The sequence below is a fragment of the Cavia porcellus genome, unplaced genomic scaffold (assembly GCF_034190915.1).
Source record: "Cavia porcellus strain 051 isolate PalLab524CR breed Dunkin Hartley unplaced genomic scaffold, mCavPor4.1 scaffold_5, whole genome shotgun sequence".
Taxonomy (NCBI): domain Eukaryota; kingdom Metazoa; phylum Chordata; class Mammalia; order Rodentia; family Caviidae; genus Cavia; species Cavia porcellus.
The window spans coordinates 111,950,324-111,972,894 of record NW_026947488.1 but is presented as its reverse complement, the minus strand read 5'-3'; the positions used below and the strand labels follow the sequence as shown (position 1 = coordinate 111,972,894).

The 22,571-nt window shown below is 38.6% G+C and overlaps 1 protein-coding gene and 1 long non-coding RNA gene across 52 annotated transcripts in view; one reads left to right on the top strand and one right to left on the bottom strand.

Annotated features, from left to right (window-relative positions):
• The window catches only part of LOC100734190 (alcohol dehydrogenase 1-like), a 226,088-nt gene that overhangs the window by 133,433 nt on the left and 70,084 nt on the right, over positions 1-22,571 (top strand). For 49 of the 50 annotated variants that reach the window (XR_010047730.1, XR_010047732.1, XR_010047733.1 and 46 more), the window contains 7 exons: positions 4,707-4,808; positions 6,349-6,487; positions 7,526-7,613; positions 7,719-7,938; positions 8,068-8,328; positions 8,849-8,984; positions 11,349-11,487. Coding sequence is in view for 42 of the 50 variants with exons in the window: in XM_063249452.1 (XP_063105522.1) it covers positions 4,707-4,808; positions 6,349-6,487; positions 7,526-7,613; positions 7,719-7,938; positions 8,068-8,328; positions 8,849-8,984; positions 11,349-11,487 (1,085 nt within the window). In the remaining 8 variants the exon portion in view is untranslated. Of the gene's footprint in view, positions 1-4,706; positions 4,809-6,348; positions 6,488-7,525; positions 7,614-7,718; positions 7,939-8,067; positions 8,329-8,848; positions 8,985-11,348; positions 11,488-16,995; positions 17,049-22,571 lie in introns of those variants that run through there. The other variant, XM_063249457.1, reaches the window with a different exon arrangement.
• LOC134476167 (uncharacterized) overlaps positions 1-22,571 on the bottom strand; it is a 99,428-nt gene that overhangs the window by 15,039 nt on the left and 61,818 nt on the right. For both annotated transcript variants that reach the window (XR_010047737.1, XR_010047736.1), the window contains exon 2: positions 18,919-20,560. This is a non-coding gene — a long non-coding RNA (uncharacterized LOC134476167). The remainder of the gene's footprint in view (positions 1-18,918; positions 20,561-22,571) is intronic.

The window sequence follows — 22,571 nt, the reverse complement described above, 5'->3', positions numbered from 1 at the left end:
AGTGCAGGTGTCAAATGCCTGCAACTGCAGTCTCTTATCTGCTTAATCACTGGCTGAGTCACTCTGAGGGGTGAGGAAACTCTGCTATAAACTGGGTCATTTTGGTAAGATCTGGTGTTTGAGCCAGGTGTCCTCAGCTGTGGCCTTGTCTTCCCTTTTGAGGTATCGCTGGCATCATAGGCTACTACAGCCTCAGCCAAGACCAGTGATTCATAGAGGTTCACTTACTAGGAATCCACTCCCATTACCAGGCAAGGGGCTGGAGCCTAGAACACACTCACAAATAAACATAAAAAGCCCATTATGTCATCTTAAATCCTTCTCAGAGCTGCTTCATAGTGGTCTCCAACATTTTTCTTCTTCTTTTCTTTCTTTTTATCCTTGAATAAAATGGATTTGAAAAAAATCAAGGATGCAGTAGCCTTCAAAAAGCAGCAAAATGCCCAAATATTACTAAGGCTGTGAGGCTTGTTCTTGCTGTGGGGAAGTGCCCATACCCTATCACACATGACTTAGAATTCTTCCTTATAATTCTTTGGGAAAAAATAGGAGTAAGCTTGAAGAAAATTAAATGTTTTAAAAATTTAGGCAATAAATGACTTATAAATCTTCTTTTCAAAATTTCAAACTCATTCTGATATACAGTTAAACAATTTTCAGTGGCTTGGTTGTGCTTTTCAAAAGTCATACTGAAATTCATTTCCTAAAAAAATGATAAAGGAAGCTGATATCTAAAAGAAATCTTTGGATCTTAAGATCATAAGACAGGCTGTTACTGTTTCTTTATTATTTTCTTTTTTCCCTCTAAATTTTTTACCCACATTTTTCCTCTTTTACTAACCCTTTTTTGCTTTATCTCCAAACATTTTTTATCCCCCATCCTCAATTTTATATCTGCTCTTTTCTTTCCCCTTTTCAATACTGTATTTCTCTCTCTTCTGCCTCTCATTGGTTAATAATCACTGGCGGTTAATAATCACTGGCTGAGTCAATCTGAGGGGTGAGGAAACTCTGATATAAATGGGGTCAGGTTGGTGAGAAGACACAGCTCTACAGCTGAGACAGCCAGAAGGAAAGATGGAACAAGATAAAGTTTCCACGGAAAAACCAAGCAAAGTAAGTCATGGTTTACTCTTGAAGTGCTGTCTCATGTATGCTATCACTAGTTCACGTACTTTACTACCTGAGGCGGTGTTGTAGATAGTACAGGAGTGTGTGTGCACCCTGCTTTCCTGGTAAATTGTAAGTAGCTGATGTTTAAGAAACAAGATCAAGGGTGTCAGCTGCATGAATTGAGGGAAGGGGGAAGAAGTGTCAGCGCTGAGTGCTCTGCTGAGCAAAAGCCACCTTTCCCAGGGGAGAGGTGCAGGCTCAGAATTTGGCAGTGGAAGATGTTAGGGTATTAGGATTCTGGACTCTACGCATAGCTTCCCTAACCACTGGGTTCTCTGTGGTAGTTTTTCCTAAACAGTGACTTATTTTGATTGTCCTTAGCCAGGAAAGTTTCCTCCTACTTCTCTTTCACTGCCAGGTTCAACATGATAATAGCTGCCGGCTGTGCATCTCAGCAGCTACACTGGTGGATCCAGGGAGGGATCTTTGCGTCACCATTTGGTACAATGAACAGCAAGGTGTATGCATGTGTATCAAAGTGTGAACAGAATTAGCCCAATTCAGTACAATAGTGTATGAAAATTCACTCTTATAACTTTGGGAGGAGGGTGAAAATGAGTCATTAGGTTACTTGGCTACTGATGATGACTTGGATGATGTTAGCCAAAGAAGTTAGCAAAATATGACAGATGGAGAAATGCAGAATGACGACCTTGATACAGATGAGGAGGAAAACAGTAATGTAAATAAATATTCAGTCAAAATGGTCATGTGTACCTGAATGATCCAACATTAGAAGTAGTTTTGAAAATGTTACTAGATTCTTGCCAGGGGTGAAACCGATTGGATGGAAAGCCAATACCATAATTCACTGTTGGAAATTGTACAATTATACTACAAGATATACTACAAGATGTTTTAAGATACACTAATATGAGCCAGATGTGATGGTACATACCTGTAACCCCAGAACTCAGGAGGCTGAGGCAGGAAGATCCTGTAAGTTCAAGGTCAGCCTGTGCTACACAGTGAGTTCAAGGATAGCCTGGGCCCCATAGTGAGGCCCTGTCCTCAAACAAACAAACAAACAAACAAAGAAACAAAAAGACTCACAGTGAATCTTTGCAAATGAAGCCAGAAATGATCACCTTTTACAAGATGAAAGGCAGAGTAGATGCTGATGAGTTCTGTGGCAGTTATGAAGTTACTCAAGGCATGAAATATTGGCCAGTGTTTAGGCTTTACTCAATCCTAAATATGTCAGGCATAATTAGTTTCATAGTTTACAAAGAAAATGACAAGCACAAAATACTATGGAGAAAATTTATTAAATGATCGAGGCTGGGATTGATAATCAATTACAAGAGGAAGAACAGTATGTATCTGCTCAGAGAACTCTGCAAAAAATTCTAGAGTAGACCAATGAACAAACAGGTGGACCATCACAAGACCCTGCTAAGAAATAGGAAGAGCAGCAAGATGCTAAGTAGTCACACCAAAGAAGACAGGAAAACCAAACACATATGTGATCAGGGTAAGTGATTCTTGTGTGTAAACACACACTTCTCATGTGAGAAAACTGCATTAAGTGGCCTAATTGAGGTAAAGATTATTTTTGTAGTAGAGTTTTATTCAGTTCACACAGGAATGTATTTATGCTATTATTGTTTAGATCCAGTTGATATTGAAAATGTGATGCTTATTCTAAACATCACTCATTACAGATTAAAAATTTAATACTTTATTGATATTTTTCTGTTAAGTATAGATTGCTTAAAAATCATAAAATTAACATTGATATTTCATCAGTAGAAATACTTATAAAGAAATAGACATGGTGGTTATACATCCACCATAATGTGCCTTTCAAAATATTTCCTGTGATTCCCTGGGGGTTGAGGCTCTTATCTTTGTAAGAAACAAGTGACACAAGATTTTTAATTTATGGGCTTCTCTTTTAAATAAGTAAAGCACGTTAAATTCAATAGATAATGTGCTTTAAATGTGAAATTCAGGGAATTATCTACGAACTGAGAAACTGTGATCATGTCCTTTTCAGATGGAATTTGAAACATAAAAAGGATTTATAGAGGCAAAAGTAATATTAATGGTGTGAATGTTTTGCAAGATTCATGTAGCAAATGGCTGACTCAGAACAATTTAAGAAACGTGTTGGATTTTTCCTCTGGATTTAAATTTTCTGATTATTTCCCACTATCTGTGGTGTTCAATTTATAGATCTAAACCACATTGGGTGCTTTTTATACTCAAATAGCATCCAATTTCTTTTGTCTATGTCTTCTGCATTTCAAAGAATATCAGCAAATTCAGTAGGCAGTGATCTAGTTCAGCATCACTAAGACTCCATTTTGAGATACTAATTTTCAATGAAATTAAATATTTCATTTATTTTACAGATGGGTGTTAAGAAGGGGTTAAAGAAAACTAGGAAAGAAGTTCCTTTCAATTTTTTAGCTATAGCTATCATTATTACTTCAGCTTCTTAGATAGATTGTAGAGATAAGAATATGTATTTGAGGAAGGCTATAAAGTGCAAAGCTATACTAATTATAACTTATTAATAATCATTAGTACTACTAGTTTCATTAGAAGACATCCATATATTTTTCTGCCTTATGTAAATCTTTTAAAAATTTGGCTTCACTTCCAATGGAATGTGAGTATCTCACTGTGCGTGCATGCATGCATTTTAAATGACTTAATTACTCAATATGTATGAAACAAATTGTATACTTGCAAATAAATCTTATGAGTGCATGAGATGTGTAAAAAAAGAAATCAGATCAAAGTGTTAAAAGAGAAATAATATTATTTAAACAAATAACTTAGTCAATCCTTCTGTAAAGTACTATACAATCTTGTACAAAATTGAATCATTCTTCAAATATAAGCACTTATTAATGTAGAAGAATCAGCACATAAGTATCAAAGTGTGAGTTGTGTAGATTTAAAAATAAAAATGAGATGAATGAATAAAGGTTATAAGCTACAGAAATTAAGTGTGAATGTAGGATAAAATGTTCCTCATATTTTATTAGAATGAAATTTGAAAAAGAAGTAAAATTAATACAACTGCTTGTCTTATTTACAAGATAACTGTCACCATGTCTTATATTATTTGCATAACTCATCTTTTGTTTTAAATAAATGCATTATGTTAGAAATTACAGTACTGAAACTACATTCATAAAACTGAACCAAGCTCCATAAATCAGTTGGTCAATAAAAAAATCAGTGTGACATTTAGAGTACAGACAAATCGTTTAAGCACACAAATTGGATAAAAGTTCTTCAAGCAAAAAATATGTCTCCCATTGCAACTGTTTACACTATTCATATATATAATATTCATATAAATGCCACCCATAATAACATTTATCTTATTCATATATGTATCATGCATGTGATAATTATCAGTAAATATAATAGATTATCTGTGCTTCAGAATGGTGAAAGTGGAACCAGTCAGTAAAGCAGATGTGATTTTAACTAGGTCTTATCTGATTTTAATATGATTTTAATTTTATTTTAATGAAAGCTCATTTCATCATTTGATTTTTATATATACCTAGGTTATCACATGCCGGGCAGCCATTGCCTGGACAGCAAATGCCCCACTGTCCATTGAGGAGGTTGAAGTTGATCCACCAAAGCCTGGAGAAGTTCGAATTAAGGTAAATATAAGTGAGACTTTTAGTAGGCATTTCTGCAGACATGTGTGTCTAGAATGATTTTATGATTTTAGGATGAATGGCATTTGATAGTTAGAATTCCTGTTATTTACACCAGGTTTATAATGCCATACATAACGTTTGATCATTGTATTTTATTAAAATGTCACAAATAGAATATATAGAAACAATGAAATGTTAATAAATATTTTAAATACACTGTGGTTTTCAAAAATTTGAAAATCAACACAGGCTATTGTTGACCCATGACACTTTTTTTTCAATAGTTAAAATGTTATTCGGATGTGTGGTTAGGTAGCTTTCTGGTGTGATTTTTTAGTGGCCAATATAATGGTGCAGGGAGGTGACCAGGCCATGTGGCCACTACCTTCATGATCTGATTAAATTTTTATCATAAGAGTACATTAGTGACCCTGGGACTGGGATCCTAAAGAGATTTAAATTCAGAATCTGCTCTTCTGTGTGCATAAATCCTACCACGGGGCAGGGAAGTCCCTGCCAGTCTCCAGATGTCCTCTTCCTGAACTTCCGTAGTTTATACATTACCCAGTCTGCAGTATTTTGTTTTGGAAGAAGAAACTGCACTGAGAGAATAACCCAGAAGACTGGTCTTCGTGGGAATAGCAGGAAGACTGAGCTCCCAAACCGCCCAGCTCTCCCCGGGCGTCTCTGCTGCAGACACAGCAGATCTACCCCTTAACAACAGGTCTCATTAGTAGAGAAGAAGCTCTCACCATGCAGGGCAGGATGGGAAGAGCTCTGTCTTCACCACGGGCTACAGGAGAATACCACTGACTAGGTGGTTTAAAACAAATGTATTTTTCACAATTGTGGAGAAATACACAAATGTATTTTTCACAATTGAAGAGTTGCCACCGTTACTAGACTTTGGTAAACGCTTTCTTCCTGGCTAACAGATGACAGGCTAACTGACCATTTGAACTGAAAACCACTTACAAGTTAGAAGAAAGAAAAAAAATTGCACTATGGCAGAGTCTTCAAGGAAAAACCCTTCCACTCTTCTGTTTGGACATGTCATGAACTACCGTGCTAGGATCAGGACGTGCAAGTTACCATGAAAAGCCTTGCATTTCAGTCTCTCTGCATGGCGGGTAGAGGGTAATGCAGGGGAAGAAGCATCAGAGCGCTCTCTCCCAGGGGCTCCTTCCACTTGAGTGCATGTATTGAAATAGACCCCAGAGTTTGAATGGTCTGCTTTCTCACGTCCACTGATCACATAACTCTTTTACGCAAGGAGCCAGAAAACAAGTCCCTGATGTTTCTGAAGTCTAAGGAAAATTATAAAGACAAAGACATATTTACTAAGTGCTTGCATTCTTTTTCTCAAACAGCTGTATGATAGGAACACAATTGATAGTACCTCAAATGAAAAACCCAAGAAAATGAAAAACCCAAGAGTACATTCTGCCTCTAGATTTTGCAGCATTGTATTTTTCTGATACATGCAATAATTTTGTAACAAAGTATTTTATATCCAGCCATTTTTTTTTTTTCTTTTTAGATTGTATCCTCTGGGCTCTGCGGTACTGATAAACACATCTTGGAAGGGAAAGACAAAGTGCCACTCCCTTCAATTTTGGGCCATGAGGGAACTGGCATCGTAGAGAGTATTGGAGAAGGTGTAACCACTGTCCAGCCAGGTAAGGAGATGAGGAAGACACGGTGTGGATGCCCTTGCTAATCCACTCTCTGATTTTCTCCAAAGGTATAATAGAGTTAGAAGAAATCATTCAATTTTGACATAAACATTAAAATTCACTTGCATACCAGGTTTAGTGCAAAATATAGGCAGCCTAAGATTCCGAATTTTCCAAATTTGTGTTTGGCTTGAAAGGACTCAAAGAAAAAGAAGAATTTTTCTATAAAGTTTGCAAGTCTACTTATCAAAAAGTTGAACTAAGAATTGAATATATATGTAATTATACTGTGAAAATATGTATGAGAGATTTTTTCCTGCACACACACATGCATCTGCACACAGATACTTGAAAGGATCTTTTAAAGTGATTGGAGCAGATGTCATTTATAACAATTTTCTCCAGAATTTGTGTTCATCATGTTTATACATGAAATACTTTATGATGTATTACTCTAACATATATATTATATATATTTTATGCCCACCTTAAGCATCAGGAAAGAGAAGCTTGGACATAATTATGTTTTTCAGCTGATTTAGCCACTGAGTGGCAGAGCTGGAATTAAGGAGCTGCCGTGTCTAAATTCCTGTCCAGTAATCAACAATTTCAAAATGAGTTTAAATTTTAGTGTTAACACTAGAATATTAATTCACTATTTCCACAAATATTAAGTATACTAAGTGTAAACTGCCTCTCCCTAGGATAATTATGCCTTAGGATGCTGATTAGGATGCTGATTAGGATGCTAATTATGCCTTATATCACAGACATTGATTAACACTCTTGACTTAACTTTATCTTTGAATTTGTTTTACTTCCAAAGTAAATCTCAAAATTCTCATATCTTTCATTCATTTGTATTAAAATTGATTTGTTTTCATTTCAAAGGGAAGTATTAATTAACGTCAAAACTAATGACAATTTTCATTAAAACACATTCATAATATCTACTGCAATTTCCTATGAGTAAACATATTTTTAGTCTTGTTCTGTGACTCCATCCAAGCTGTTCACTGCTTGTTTGTTCTCTCTCCTCAGGAGATAAAGTCTTAATATTTCTTCTTCCTGAGTGTGGAGAATGTAGATACTGCTTGCACCCCAAGGGGAACATGTGTGTTAAGGAGAAGTGAGTTCTGATTTGTTGGACTTCTCATCTGTGCACTTTTCAGTGTACCAGGCACTGACTTTGAGCTAAAACTCTTCTTTGTCACTCTGTGTGTCTGTGCAACAGTATCCTCTCACCAACTGGATTAATGTTAGATGGAACCAGCAGGTTTACATGCAGGGGAAGGAAGATTTACCATCTTTATGGCACCAGCACATTCACCGAATATACTGTAGTCCATGAAATTGCGGTGGGAAAAATCGATGCTGCTGCTCCTTTGGATAAGGTCTGCATCATGAGCTGTGCAGTGCCTACAGGCTTTGGAGTTGTGTTTAACACTGCCAGGGTGAGGATATACTTTGGAATTTTGCTCCATTACTCTAACTACACAGTGTCAAGTCCAGAGCCATGCAATCAGAGAGCTCTTTTCTACACTGTCAAAGCCAAATTTAGAATTTATTCTCTGAACTTTCAGGTCACCCCAGGTTCCACCTGTGTGATTTTTGGACTCGGAGGAATTGGCTCAGCAGTTGTCATGGGCTGCAAAGCCTCTGGTGCCTCCAGGATCATTGGGGTTGACATCATTGAAGACAAGTTTCCCTGGGCGAGAGCACTCGGAGTCACTGACTGTCTCAACCCACAGAACCTCAAGAGACCTGTCCAGGAGGTGGTGGTGGAAATGACAGGTGGTGGTGCTGACTTTGCCTTTGAAGCTGTTGGACTCACTGATACCATGGTGTGTGACCTTGGGGCACTAGGAGGGGTGCTGCCGTGAACGTATGAATACTCATCACATCAGCTTTGTAAAGACATGAAATTAATTTAATATTGTTTTCTGTTTTGTTTCATTTGGGGGAGGTTGAGGGGTTTTCTTTTATGCTGGGAATTAAACTCAGGACCTGGCACGCATAAGCGCACATTTTACCATTGAGTTATACCTGTTTTTGATAAAATTACTGTCATTCATTTTAGTCTGAGCACATCTTATGTGTCTCATGGTGTGTTGATGCATTTTCATATTTTATTCCACTTAATATGTGTAGTGCTAGTTAAGTAATAATATTATCTATATCTTAAGTATTAAAAATCATAGTCACATTGAATTTAAGCAGTTCATTCAGGAACTCACTGTGAGCGTACTGCATACTTTTCAATTCTATGGTATTTCTACCATATTGTTATCCTGAAAATATGTTTTAGAACTGTGGCTATGATGGTGTCAGGATGAGAAGTTAATGTTCTGCTTGTGGAATTAGGTTGCAGCTTTTGAGTCATGCCACGTGAGCTATGGGGTGTGTGTGATTATCGGAGTAGCACCCTCTGCTGCAAAACTCTCTTTTGACCCACTGATGCTTCTTCCGGGTAGGACTCTGAAGGGGGCCACCTTGGGAGGTAGGTCCTGCTGCTCTCTTTTTCTTTTCTCAGAATTTCAGACACCCTGGCTGCTCCTTGGTAAGAAATGATGAGGAGGGAAGGCAGGAAAATATAATCCTCAGGGAAAAGAAATAAATGTCTATCAAAAACAGAAAAGCATGTGCTTACCTCCCAACATAGATATTCATTGCCCATAGCAGCAAAAGAACTTACGAGTTTAACATTCTTGATAAGCTTTCAGGGAGTCACATTTTTTGATGCTTATCACATTCTGATACTCCCTAATTCATGAAGAGCCATGGTGTGTCTCTGGATGACTCCCTGGTACAAAAGAAGACTAGAAAAACTCTCACGGTATTGATCCATAAGTCTTCTAAAGGGAATTTTAAAAGTGATAGATGGACGTTATATTTAAGGATGGGAAAAGAAAGTTCAGCCCATTCTTTAACTAGAGAATGGTAAAGCTCAGCGAGCCTTGACAGCCTCCATGCAGCTGCAACTTGTAAGAGAGACACAGCTCACCCAGAAAGTACATTTTGTGTGCTGGTTTATCCACAACATTCTCACCTTACCTATCATTCTAATTTGCTCTGTAAGAATAAGATGGACAACGCTATACTGAATGTCATGCGTGTCTATATGTTTGGGGCTTATTTATCATGGTGGAGCTGGGAAGCCTTTAGAGAGAAGCTCAGCTCACTGGGGCCGTGCTTCAGCAGGGACTGTGCTGGGACCCAGGTCTGGTCTTCAACTGACTTTGCCTTCTGGGCCATAATATAAGTGGTTTTCTCCCCCAAATGCTTCCAGAGCAATATGTTGCCTTTAGAAGCCCTAATCACCACAGTCTCAGATTGGAACCTCCAGATACACTAGTCAAAATAAACCTTTTGCTGGGCATGGTGGTGCATGCCTGTAATCCTAGCACTTTGGAGGCTGAGGCAGGAGGATCGTGGGGAGTCTGAGATCAACCTGGGCTACAAAGTGAGCTCAAGGCCAACCTAAACTGCATATTGAGACTGTATCTCCAAAAAATTAAAAATTAAAAAAGAAACCCAAAACACTTTTTTTCTTTATTTATTAAGCAACATAAAATATTTGCAGTTAGGGCTCTGATAAAGAGTATCACTTGTCATTTTAAAGAGCTCCAACTTTTCTTTTATGCCCAATCTTAATTAGCATTTTGTTTATGGCCCTAAATGAAACATTAAATATTTGTAAAGAACTTTGTTAAGTATATAAAGATTTAGGCTCAACTTTACCACTTTCTAAGGTGTGCATTGGTACCTTAAAATATAAATAGGGTCCACTTTAACTAAGGCTAGAAGATGACAGATAGATATACAACTGTTTTTAAAGAACATTTGCCTACAGGTCCCAAGAGCAGGGGCCATTTTTACCCATGCAAGTCCATACAGTGGTGCACCCAGGTCCATGAGGAGGCAAAAAGAATTGGAAATTAGGAGACAGAGCTTTATTATGGCTTTTATAGGAAAGGAACAGAGACAATAGCTTGAGTGGTTTTTTGAGGGTGACCCCTGGCTATCTGTTAAGTGGCTTTGAGCTGATTTAGGGGTAAGGATAGTGTCTCCACTGCCTGATAACAGGGGCACGGGGGAAAGTGGCAATATGGTTTTGATCTTGGTTGGTTTGTGAATCAAAAGTGTGTCCCTAGACAAGTTCTCTGATGTCTCCAAGAATTTGTTAACCTTGGGAGACCGTGTCTGTCTGTCCCCAGGATCTTGTAATGCAAAATTGGTATAAAATATAGAAATTAGAAAACATGATTAATATAATCAGCGAAAAATATTTGTATTCTCTAAATTTAAGTCTTCTCAAAGTTATAAAAACAGGAAAGATAACTCATATGTGTTTTAATCCTGGTGATCAAATAGTAGGATCCAAGACCTAGGCATGGTGACTCACTGCACTGCTTTTTGAGGTACATCTGCAGAGCAGATTTATCTCTGGGATTGAAATGTGAGGTTTGTGAGGCCGATGTGCATGGAGGCTTTAGTGGAGGGAGACAGGTAACTCAGGCCCATCAGCTGGAAGGTAAGATGTCACAGGGTGTGGCAGGGCCTGCAGGGAAGAGGAGATATGGGGCCATGCACTGTGACCAGAACAGCATGGGTCTGCTCCACAGTCCACAGGGCTCCCCTGGCTAGGGCTTTTCTAGGACATCTGGGCCACCCTACTAACTGAGCAATTAGTGGATTGTCCTACGGAATAAATAACCTCATGTTTTATGCTTAGGAAATGGATCCAAAGTAAGCAACTATCTGCTAACAATGCCTTTATCAACCTTTTACATTAATAGTTCATTGGATTTTTTGGTCAGTTTTGGTAGTTTTTATGTCATTACCTTTTCCTTTCCTTCTGCAGAGTATAAAACAAGATCCTGTATTCCTAAACTGGTAACAGATTATATGCAAAGAAAATTTAACACGGACTCACTTATAACCCATCAGTTTCCTTTTGAAAAAATTAACAAGGCATTTGAACTGTTCCGCAGTGAACACTGGTAAGTACTGTGTGTGAGTCATGAATATGTATATGTGCCAGCGTGAGGTATCTCATATGTTCCACTTTGTCCAAAATTGTTTGAAAAATTTATTATTTGATATTTCAGACATTTCTATTCCGAAAACAGTCACTGAACTATCTATCAAGATCTTGTGCTAGACCCACAGAGAAAATGGAACTAAGTGTAATGGTGTCTTCAGGCAGTTGGTGCTCTGGAGGGAAAGACACCATATATAGTACATAAACAACTGAAGTATAGAGCTGAATATTATTCCTGGTCAGAGCATCCATGACTCAAGGATTAGGGCACAAAGACTTAGTTTCTTACTAAACAAAGTGAGACGAGTACTCAGAAAGTCACCACTGGGATGAGTCTTGGGGACTTGTAGACCCGTAACGTGAAGATTCTAGGTATAGATACTGGGACTAGTTACAAGAGCCAGGTGCAGCATGCAGGAGTCTGGGAGGCTAGGAGACACCCCACTGCCCTGGCTTGGTGCCCTCACTTCAGGAGGAATGCAGCAGGTGATGGGAGACCAACTCAAAACCAGAGATCACTCTGCCTGAAATCAGGAACTCAAAAAAATAAATAAATAAAAGGAAGAAAGAAAGAAAGTAAAGCAAATCAGAGTTTTACTTATAATATTGCAAAAGCTGGGACTGCTGAAGAGCAAGTGAGCCAAACTGATCTTCTCAGCCTGGTGCCTTTGACTTGTTCATACTTACGATGGTAAGCTGAATCCTAAGACTAAATGCTTTGATGATTGGCATAATCTAGGCCAATCAGGGGGTTGGCTTTGTTTCTGGGGTGAGCTAGAGTTTGTAGGGTCTAGGGGCACATAGCACATGTATGCACAGGTCCCACAGAGGGCAACGTCGCTAAGTGCATCATACAGTGTAAGGATTGGTCATGTTTTCCCTGTCAGTCACCACGGTCATGCCTGGTACTGCCTACTCCCCTCTTCTATTCCCACAGGAGAAAGACTGAAATGTGCACATACTAAAAAGCAAACAGTACAGTTGGCAAGGGATAGATTTGTTTGTGTAGTCAATGTAAAGGTCTTGGCTGCAAAAATATTTTTCATGTAAATAAGTAAAAGCGCAAGAACTTCTGCTTCCAAAGAGAACTAAGATTCTCTATCTTGCCTTTCTTAAGCCTAACTATATGATATTGCTCTGAAATTCTACCTTAAAATGATGGATATAAATAGTGATAGTTTAGGTTGAAATTTATAATGTCTATTGAGCAGACTGACTGAAATTAAGTCAGCAGCAAAGGATCTGCAAAGCACAAATGTTGGTTTATTTGGTGCTGAAGCCAGTTGCTGGATGTCATACTGACTCTACTGTTATGTATATGGAGATCAGAGAAAATGAGAGCAGTACAGGACCTATGACAAGGTGACCAAGTAGGCTGATAGAATTTTGAATCTGATTCCCCTTTAAAGAAATCTCAAGCTAAGGAATCTACTGCTATATCCAGGTGCTAATCAAATAATTACATTCTATTGGTCTCTGATAGTAAGAAAGTATCTATCACTAGTATCTATTCACTAGAAAAACAACAGACTATTCTTAACTTGCCAACAGTCCATTAGAAGGACATCTTCATAGGAAAAGATAAGCATGCTAAACATTTGGAAAAACTGGGATATGAGACTAAGTCAATATTACTTACGTACACAATAATGTCTGAGAAAAACTGAAATTCAGGTGACATCGATTTTCATGCATACTCAATTTAGCATTCACAAAGATATCTAAAAACTAAAGTCAACACAACTGTGGGAATAAATAAAAAGATGCATGTACTTTTTTGAGAAATTGGGATAGTCATTGTTGACATGGAGAACATGATTTTATTAATAAGATGGCCACTTCAACAGAGTAAACACCAAAGAACATAAAAGCTGCTACTTCTGCCCTTCCCATGAACTGTGATTACCTGTTTGGTCACTGGTGAGCCCTTGCCACTGATTTTAAGCCGTTTTCTTCACCACTCTGAAACCTAATCTAGAGCTTCACCTTACAGCAAGGCAGTTTACCAGCTTGCTCAAGCTTCTTGCAGTTTACGTTTGTTAGAATTGCTTTGAGTATGAGGTACTGGTGAGAAACATTAGACTTAATTAACATTCTTTTAAACACTGGCAGTGTCTGTGTGGTAACAGGGCAAACCAGTACTCGGACCTCCATGAACTTTTGTGAGGAAAAAAAACATAGACCAGGCCTCTGAAGCCATATAGAAACTCCTGGGCTACAAAAGCATGAATAGGCCAGAGTCCCACAAAAGGAAAGCACTCATAGAACCCTCTGTGCTTATGACCTTGAGAACATAGGTTTTTATAGGTTCTGAATAGATACAACCTCTGGGATTACATGGTATCATTTTCATTTATGGAAAAGATTAAGCCCCTGGCCTTGAGTTCCTGGTGCTGGGCTGGGGCTCCTGCTACCCTCCTCCCATCCCAACCCTCCCCAGGCCTCCCACCACTTAGAGACAAGAAGTGAGCTGAGCCTAGCTGCCAGGGGCTGACCTGAGGCCACCTCACCGCTTTTCATATTCAGCTTCTGTGACAATGGCTGCCAATGCCCAGAAGAATAAACCCTTGATGGATGGGTTTCCAAAAATCAAGATGACCTGCAAGGTTGGAACAAGACCATGGATGGAAAGCAGATATATCTTTTGTTGTTTTTTGACTGTAATAATGAGATCTGTATTGAACTGTATCGAGAGGGGGAAAGTAGTGGTGGAGGTGAAGACAACAGGGGAAGCTTGCAAAAGAGGATTCAGACTTAGCTTCAGGCAAAGAAGCCAGTTATGGACTCATCTGAAGAAATGGGGAAAGTCAAGTAACAGATGCATCCAGTTCTGCTAAAGTGTTTGACGAAGTTATGAAGATTTTTGATAAAGAAGGCCAAATCTGTACCTGAAAGCATCCTCAAAATCATGCTTGAATCGCTTTGATAGCTACTACCCAACCTATTTTAAAGTCAGTTTCAATGTTTCAAAAGTACTTCTCAATTAATGGCTAGAAAATACTCAGTATGACATTAAATTTTTTATTTTTTTATTTTTTTGGTCACAGGAGTAGACAGTGAATTCAGGATAGATGATGAATTCATCTTAGTTATTATGGTGTGCATAAAACAAAGGTATCAATTCATTCTTTATTTTTATTTAAAAGACTATCCCTTTTATAGTTAGTGCTTCTGTGAGCAAAATTGTTTAGATACACATTATATCCCTGTAGAAGTTACAATGTGACAGGTGGGCATGGTGCCTACACAGGTAATCCCAGTACTTGGGAGGTCAAGGCAGGAGGGTTGCTGCAAGTTCAAGGCCAATTCTGGCTTCGTAATGAGTTCAAGTCCTGACTAACCTGTATAGTGAGATTGTTTAAAAAAACAAACAAAAATGTAATTAAAATATGTTAGGATTAGGAATTCCCACTATCTTTTCTTGCAGGTTTCAGATTCTAACTTGTTAGGTGAATTTTAAAGGAGCTTTCGTGTAGTCAGTTCTTACATAAAGTGTTTGGTAGACAAACTCCAAAAATTAGGGACTGCTAGCAGTGTTTTAATATTTTCATCAAATAACTATTTCCTATAGAAAGATAAAACTTAGGGCACTGCAGCTTGTGCACAGTTGTATGACAGATCATAGTCTTTGCTTACAAGGTTTGTGTTGGGATCATGAGGGATTCAGAGCCTGAGCAAACCGTCAGCTTTGTTATGATGTAATTGGAGGGGGGCATGGGTCACAGCTGATGACTGGGTTCCTTTTGCTCTGTTACTCAGTGTTATTCATGATTAAACTGATCAACGCACTTCGTAGAAGAGGAACCCTGAAAGGAATGTGTTAGATTTATGTTGAAATGATTCAGTTCTCGTGCTGGTAACAATTCAGGTTATTGTTTTGTTTCTTAGGGTTAGGGTAAAATTACAAAAGGCAATCTAGTGGTTACAGTTGCAATTTGTATTTTACTTTCTGGAATAAGTTTTTCATAATTATTTGTTTAAGAACATTTGAAAATCTTTGTATTTTCATCAAAAATAATAAATGCATTTTATAATATTCAAAAAAGAAAAGAAACTTAAGACCTGAAGAAGCATAGGCCGCTTTCCAAGATCACACAGCCACCGGCTGAGCAGATGCTCCTAGATGCTCACTGCTCCGTCCTGTGTGTGCATCTTTCATGATATTTTCACATTCCATCATTTTACCTCTTGTGCTCAGCCCCTCAGTCTCATGAAGCCTCTTTCAGTCCTTCCCATCCTGCTCTTGGGATGAAGGAGGCATCTACGACCCTGAACCTTCACACCCAACATCCCTCATGCTGGGCCAGCCCAGCCATGCCCACCCAGGCAGACTCCATGGCTCTTTACTCCTACACACCCTCCAGCACCCGGCATAGTGAGCTCTTCAAGCGCCTTGTACGCATGCCACCCATACTTTCCCCATGCTAACACGTAAGATGCTCTATTGTGATCACCTGACTAGTTATTTGAAAGGAGAATTCTTTTTTTTATTTAAAGAGAAAAAAGAAAGGACATTTTAAAAAAAACAAAGCAGTAAAAGAGTACAAATAATACAGTATTTCAAGAAAAAATATACAGTAAGAAATCACCAGTTAATAGGTTACATATTATCTTCCTAGAAACAGTTATCCAAATTACAAAATTAAAGCATATAAAGTGGACATTCATACAGTGAAATTGGGGACAGTTCCATTCAATGATCCAACAAAAGCTCAGTAATATGGTTTTTCATCCTACACACTTGAACGTACCTGCGGTTATATCCCTTAGTTCACCTTGAAAGGCGAATTCTTGAATGTCACATTTTTAATTATAAACCTAGCAGCAAGTAAATGCCTCAAACATGGAAGCTGCTCAATAAAAAATTTTGTTTAAATAAATCAGTAAATAAGAACATTAATTAATGAACAAAATTCCCTAATGCAAATGCTTTAGAACAGTGGGTTTAGAATACTGTTCATATCTCAGAAGCTTTCTAGTTTTCAGTGTATGTTATTCTTCCTGGTAGAGAGCAGTCTGACAGCTGTTAACAGTAAGGGCATAGTGCCACGGGAAATGGGGAATGAAAGGAGTTCAGTTTGAGATGGAAGATGGTGATGGCCCTTATGCAGCACTTAGAAACCAGAGAGGACCTGTGGGAAGCTCCTTCTCTTACTAGACTAAAATGCAGGCAGCTGGAGCGATTAGTAGTCAGAGGGAAATGAACCTATGACTGTATCCAAGACAGGTAACAGGTCATGGATCCTCCTCCCTTAGTTTCTTTGCTAATCATAATTGCCAGTGACCCACTGGATCTAATCCCAGAGACACTTTCTGATGTTTGTGGGGTGAGGAAGGGTTAACAGATAAGAAGTAAACATGGGTGGACAAGTCTGTCCCTTAAAGCACATGACCTGGAATTCTTTTGTATGATGTGTATTTGACAGGAAAGTTGGTGGCTTCAATACTTGCATTTTTTGTTTTTCAGCATCCGATGTGTCCTCTTATATTGAGAGTCAGATAATGAAGATTGAAAACTGACTATCTCCAAGAGTGATCTTTGTTCTTCTTTATCATTTGGGTCATTTAGTTACAATACATAAAGGCCAGAATTAGAAAGAGAGGACTCCTAGAATTTTAAGAAATGAAGCTATTAAATAAAATTAACTATTTTGAACACAGACATACATTTTGACCTAAATTTTGAAGAGAAGCAACAAGATTTTGTTGAAGAGCCAATAATGACCTTGCATCTAAACCAAAGATCTCTCTCTCTCTCTCTCTCTCTCTTTTTTTTTTTTTTTTTGGTGGTGGTGGTGATAGTAATACTGGGGACTGAATCCAAGTGTTTTCTCAATGAGCTACCTTTAAGGCTTTTGAAATTTCTCATTTCAAGGCCGGTTCTTAGTTGCCAGACCAGGCGCAAACTTAGAATCCTGCTTCTTCAGCCTCCTGAGTGCTGGGATTACAAGGCTACACCTCCATGTTTGTCACAATCTCACTTTAGATTTTTAAAATTTATTTTGGAAAGGTCTCAGTTCAGCTTATATTTTTTAAAAAAACATTGTATGGAATGCTTCTCCACCCTGTGTATGTGAGTTGAGTCATTTCAGAAATAACTTTCTTGATAGGCTCCTTTCTTAAGTACAAACAAAACATGAAATGGCCTGGGCTAACCTTTCCTGGTTGGAATGGAAGAGGAGCAAATGCTGACTCACTCACGCATTTTGCAAACAATATCACATCTTTTCTGTTTCCACTTAATATACTGATCCATCTTCTGTAGGCCTGCAGCCTTAGAGTGGACCTGAGTCAATTCCTTTCTCTGCTCTACTTGTACAGTTGATAAGTAGTTTAATGCCACATTGATTACTGATGGCATTTGTCACACACTGGCTGGTATCTTGGTGTGCTGATTCTCCAGATATGAACATGGATGATGCACGGGCAACTAGTAGGGTTTGAGGGAATCATTGCTTGGATCCTTAGCCAAATGCAGAAGATAAGAATAATAAAAAGATAAGTCTTTGGCTCTACTTCTGCCAGAAAACTACCTTAAGTGCTTACAATATATGTGCTACATTACAACTATAAACATTCTCAGTGTATACACCAAAAGTTCTCTTACATGCACTTTGTGCTCCTATAAATGTCTGCTTTCTAGTCAAAGAACTAGAAGGAAGGAAGCCTACAAGACAGAAAACTTTTAGGTGGTAACTGTTCTTTTCTCATCAAAAGAAACAGAAAAAAAAGCTGTAATTCTACTTCTTCCCATGTTAGTGAAATCTGAGTGGAGGATTTAAACATCTGCATTATCAAGTTATAAAAAAAGCATCCACTCTCACCGCTCCATAATGCTACTGGATAAGGTCAAGCTGTGAACTTGGAATTTCATCCTCACCAGTTGATACTGAGTATTTCCCCATAACCCTAATGGAGACTCTGAAATCCCCATGCTGACCCAGAATTAGCAAGATGCCACCTCCCCCACAGTGCTAGATAACCTCGGAGCAGACATGCAGGACAGTCAGGACTTTGACTGAAGCCTAGCAATGGTGGCACCACTCCAACTCAAAACCTGAGTCCCATCCTCATGTCAGCAGAGTCCCTGTGACAAGCAGGCAATGTTGGGAACCTGAAAGCCGACCAACTTGACAGTAATGGAGCAGCTCCTCCTTTCCCTGCCACAATTGGCTGGATTTACAGAGAGACTAGGACACAGGAGATTTCTTGGGGTCAAAACAAATTGTAAGCCCTGACCTCAACTCTATCATTCAAAGGAGTCCAAATTGAATAAGAACAGTCTGTGGAACAAGTGTGCTCCACAGCAGTATTTAAGACATTGGAGCAATCAGTTAGCAATCAGGGGAGCCCCTTAGCCACGTGTAGGATAAGAGCTATCCAGACTCACCCAAATCACTGCTCTTCCTCGGTGAAGAGAGACATTCTAAAGTCTGCATCTTCTGTGGGGAAATAGAGCCTCCACGTGATAGGGCTGAAAGAAGGGAGGAATGGCTATGGATTAAAAATAAACTGAAAATGCCAGCCACTGCCAAAGAGGTAAGACAGCTAGAATATTTCTGATTTGAATGCAAAATGATTCAGCCACTTTTAAAAGCAGTTTGGTGCTTTCTTATAAAACTAAATTTGCAGTTGTTATGAAACAGAAATTCTGCTTGGCAGTTTTTAACTAAGAGAAATAAATACAGATAGGTGCATGAGTGTTTGTAGCAGTTTTATTACACAGAAAAACAAGAAAAAAACCCTCCCTAGCTGGCGAATAGGTGAGCAAATTCAGATACATTCATATAAAGGAATATTATTGAATAATAAAAAGAAAAACTATTGATATGTGTAGCAAATTACAACTCAGTTGCACTGTGTTAAGGAAAAAAAATCAAACTTAAAACTACAGTTATGTGATTCCAGTTATGTCATACAGCAGTAGCTCAGCTTGCAAGCTTAACTTAAGCTGTTTCCATGATTCTGCTCACAACAAATTGGGTTAGAATAGAATCAAATTTCACCACAAAGTCAACTCTGAACCTAAACTTTCAGTTTTTGACCAATTTGGTTTGTGAACAGAATTGTGGAAAGAATTAATTAAGTTCTTGAACTGAAGCATCACTGTGTTAGTAAAAACTGTAAAGTTATAAAGATGAATCAGATATGTTGTTATAGTTAAGGGTAAAAGGTCAGGATAAAATAAGAACTAATTGAAACATTTAAGGTATTTGTTGTGATGATGTTTAAGGGCTGCATAAATCTGTCAAATTGCACAATATCGTAGACCTAAAAAGTGACCTATATCCAAATTACTTGGTTCCTCAATAAGCAAATAAAAATCTTAAGATCTGACTCATTAGTCAAAGTATAGGCATTAAATGAAAGTTCTCATGAAATGTTATTCTCATAACCAAAATGGACATCTCTTTATGACCATAGGCTACAATATTTTCAAATGTATTTGAGGATACGTGACATTAAAGCAGCAAAGGCAGCATTAAATTCATATTGGAGACCTTGAAGAACACACAGTTGCCCCACAAAATAAAAATAAAGTGTCATTCGGAAACCAAGATTAAGAAACACCCACGGTATAATGTAAAAGGAAAACTATGAAAATATGATGAAGGCAAGAAAGATACAGAACACTGACAAGATGGAATTGACCTTAGGAATGTAGCTCTGCTCTGTTAGGGAAAAAGGAGAACAAGAGACAAAGACACAAGTGCAACAGGTCACGTTTATTTCAGAACAACCCTGAGAGGGCTAGTCGCGCACTTGGACCAGACGGTTCCTCTCACACACGTTGTGAGGTCTGAATCAGGGTCATGAGGAGGAGAGCTCAGTGAAACAGGGTTGTCCTGCCAAGGACAAGGCTTGAGAGCAGACAGGAGGCAGTGGCTGCCCAAGGATGATGCGTGGGAAAGCACAGGGCACAGTGGTTGCTGTCAGTAGCAGGGCCGAGTCACTGGATGCATCTGTGCTGAGGGCGTGGCTTACAGTGGTCTCTGTCTGCCTCGGATGACAGCAGTAGGGCTCCTTCAGTTCTTGGGGAAGAGAAAAAGAGCAGTCAAAACATGAAGAATTAATCTGCACATACAGATTAAGAAAAAAAAAATTGTATGTATGGGGAGCCCAGCCAAGAGTCCCAATTGTCTATCTTAAGAGTGTGTTTGAGAAAAATAACAGACAAGGATAGTATTGTGTCAGTGGCTGGGAAATCAATCTGGATCGGCCCTCTCCACTCCCAAAGAAGCCATTATTTATCAGGTGTATATGGTGATAGGTGGGGCTAGCAAAGGCTTACAATTTGGCAGACTCAAGAGGGTGTAATTGGTCACAGGCTAAGAAGGATCTTGGATGACTCAAGAGGGCATAGGTGACTGTATGCTCTGAAGAGTCAATGGGAAATTTCAAATAGGAGGTTTTGATAACCCCAAGTCTCCAGTTTATCATTTTAGGGCTGTATGCAAAATGAGCCATTGTGAATTAGTGGTCCCCAGGATATGTACAGCCCAAAGGATTACCATGCTCCAGGAACATTCTGGGTACTAATTTTTCTAAAGTACATTGTGTAGCTTGGGGTAGTTATTCTTTCAAGGATAAAAGGGGGAAACCCTGAGAGTTTCCATTTGACTTTTAAAATATATTGAATTTAGTTCAGGTTCCTTGTAACTATGGGATGATGATAAGGCAAAAATCATCCTCAAACTATAGCAATATCCACGTGCTTGCAAATTCAATAAAGTAATGTATCTAAACATCCCACATTTCGAACTTGCTTAACATTCTGCTTCAAAAAACTATAGTATCCAGCACATGGTATAGTAGCTATTTATATCTTTTCTGACAATTCATCCTCTCATGCATACCCTGCCTCTTCCAAAGAGGAGGATCAGAGGGATATAAACCAGTGGGACCAAAGCAAGCCAGAAACCCATCCAGGAAAATGTGAAATCCTGTGGCTCCTTTCTCAGCACCGATGGCAAGTTGTGCTAGCAGATGGCTCTTTCCTACCACATTGCCAGTGGCTGTAGCTCTTATGGTTTCTCCCCACTCTTACTGAGATTTGTGACCTTAATTTATTTTGATTATGTTGCTTTCATAGGCATGAAGTGGAATCTCACTGTGGTTTATTTTGCATCTCCTTAGTGGCTGAGCCATTAAGCATGTGATCCTGTTTGCAAGGGAGGGTCAGAGGGAGTCTTCCTGTTCCAGCACGGTGGCATTTCTCTGTTGTCTATTGTCAGTACCAGTGTCTACTGAGATGATGCCCACTGGGCAATGGCCATTGAGATGAGGGATGAAATGTCCTCTCCAGTCACTGGACTTTCTTGTTCCTTAAGTCTGCACCAGTGGGGTCTGCTCATAGCACTCCTTGCTTGTTTATATGCCACATGCACATCAGCATTCCTTGTCCTGAGCAGCTGCTGCATTTCAATGAAGTTCACCTTTTAACAGTGTGTCAGCTCTGAGTTCTGCTTTCATGAGACGAGGTCTGCTGCATTCTGCTCTACTTTGTGTACGGTTTTTTAGATTCTTTGTTTTCATTCCATCTCAATATGTTTTAAAATATTTCTAAAAATTTAGCCATCCTTTTGTCTTGTTTCTAGTATGGAGGATCATTCACAGTATCAGTATTTTCTTATCGTACTAAAAATGCAAGACTTGGCTAAGGTGTTTGAGTATAAAAGCATCATTAGTGTTTTCGAATGATAACCAAAGGCGAGTGACAAGTTATAATCAGGGAGTGAAAAGAAGGGTAGGAAATTCAGTTCAGATGTTGTTATTATCTAGATCATGGCATAGCTGACATAGGTTTGAAGGAAAATTAAAGTAAAACAGGAAAGAACCACTGCATAACAGAAAGGATCAGATTCTGAGTCTTTGTGGCAGGTGAGAGCTTAAAAGGATATGAAAATGCTTTCAGTGATTTTCACCCATCTGTCTAGAAGGGTGGCAGTATCGTAAGAAATAGATGTTAATACACCAATCTGACAGTAATTAATAGAAAAATATTAAGGATTATTGAAAATTCAAGGCTGTCTTCCTACAGGT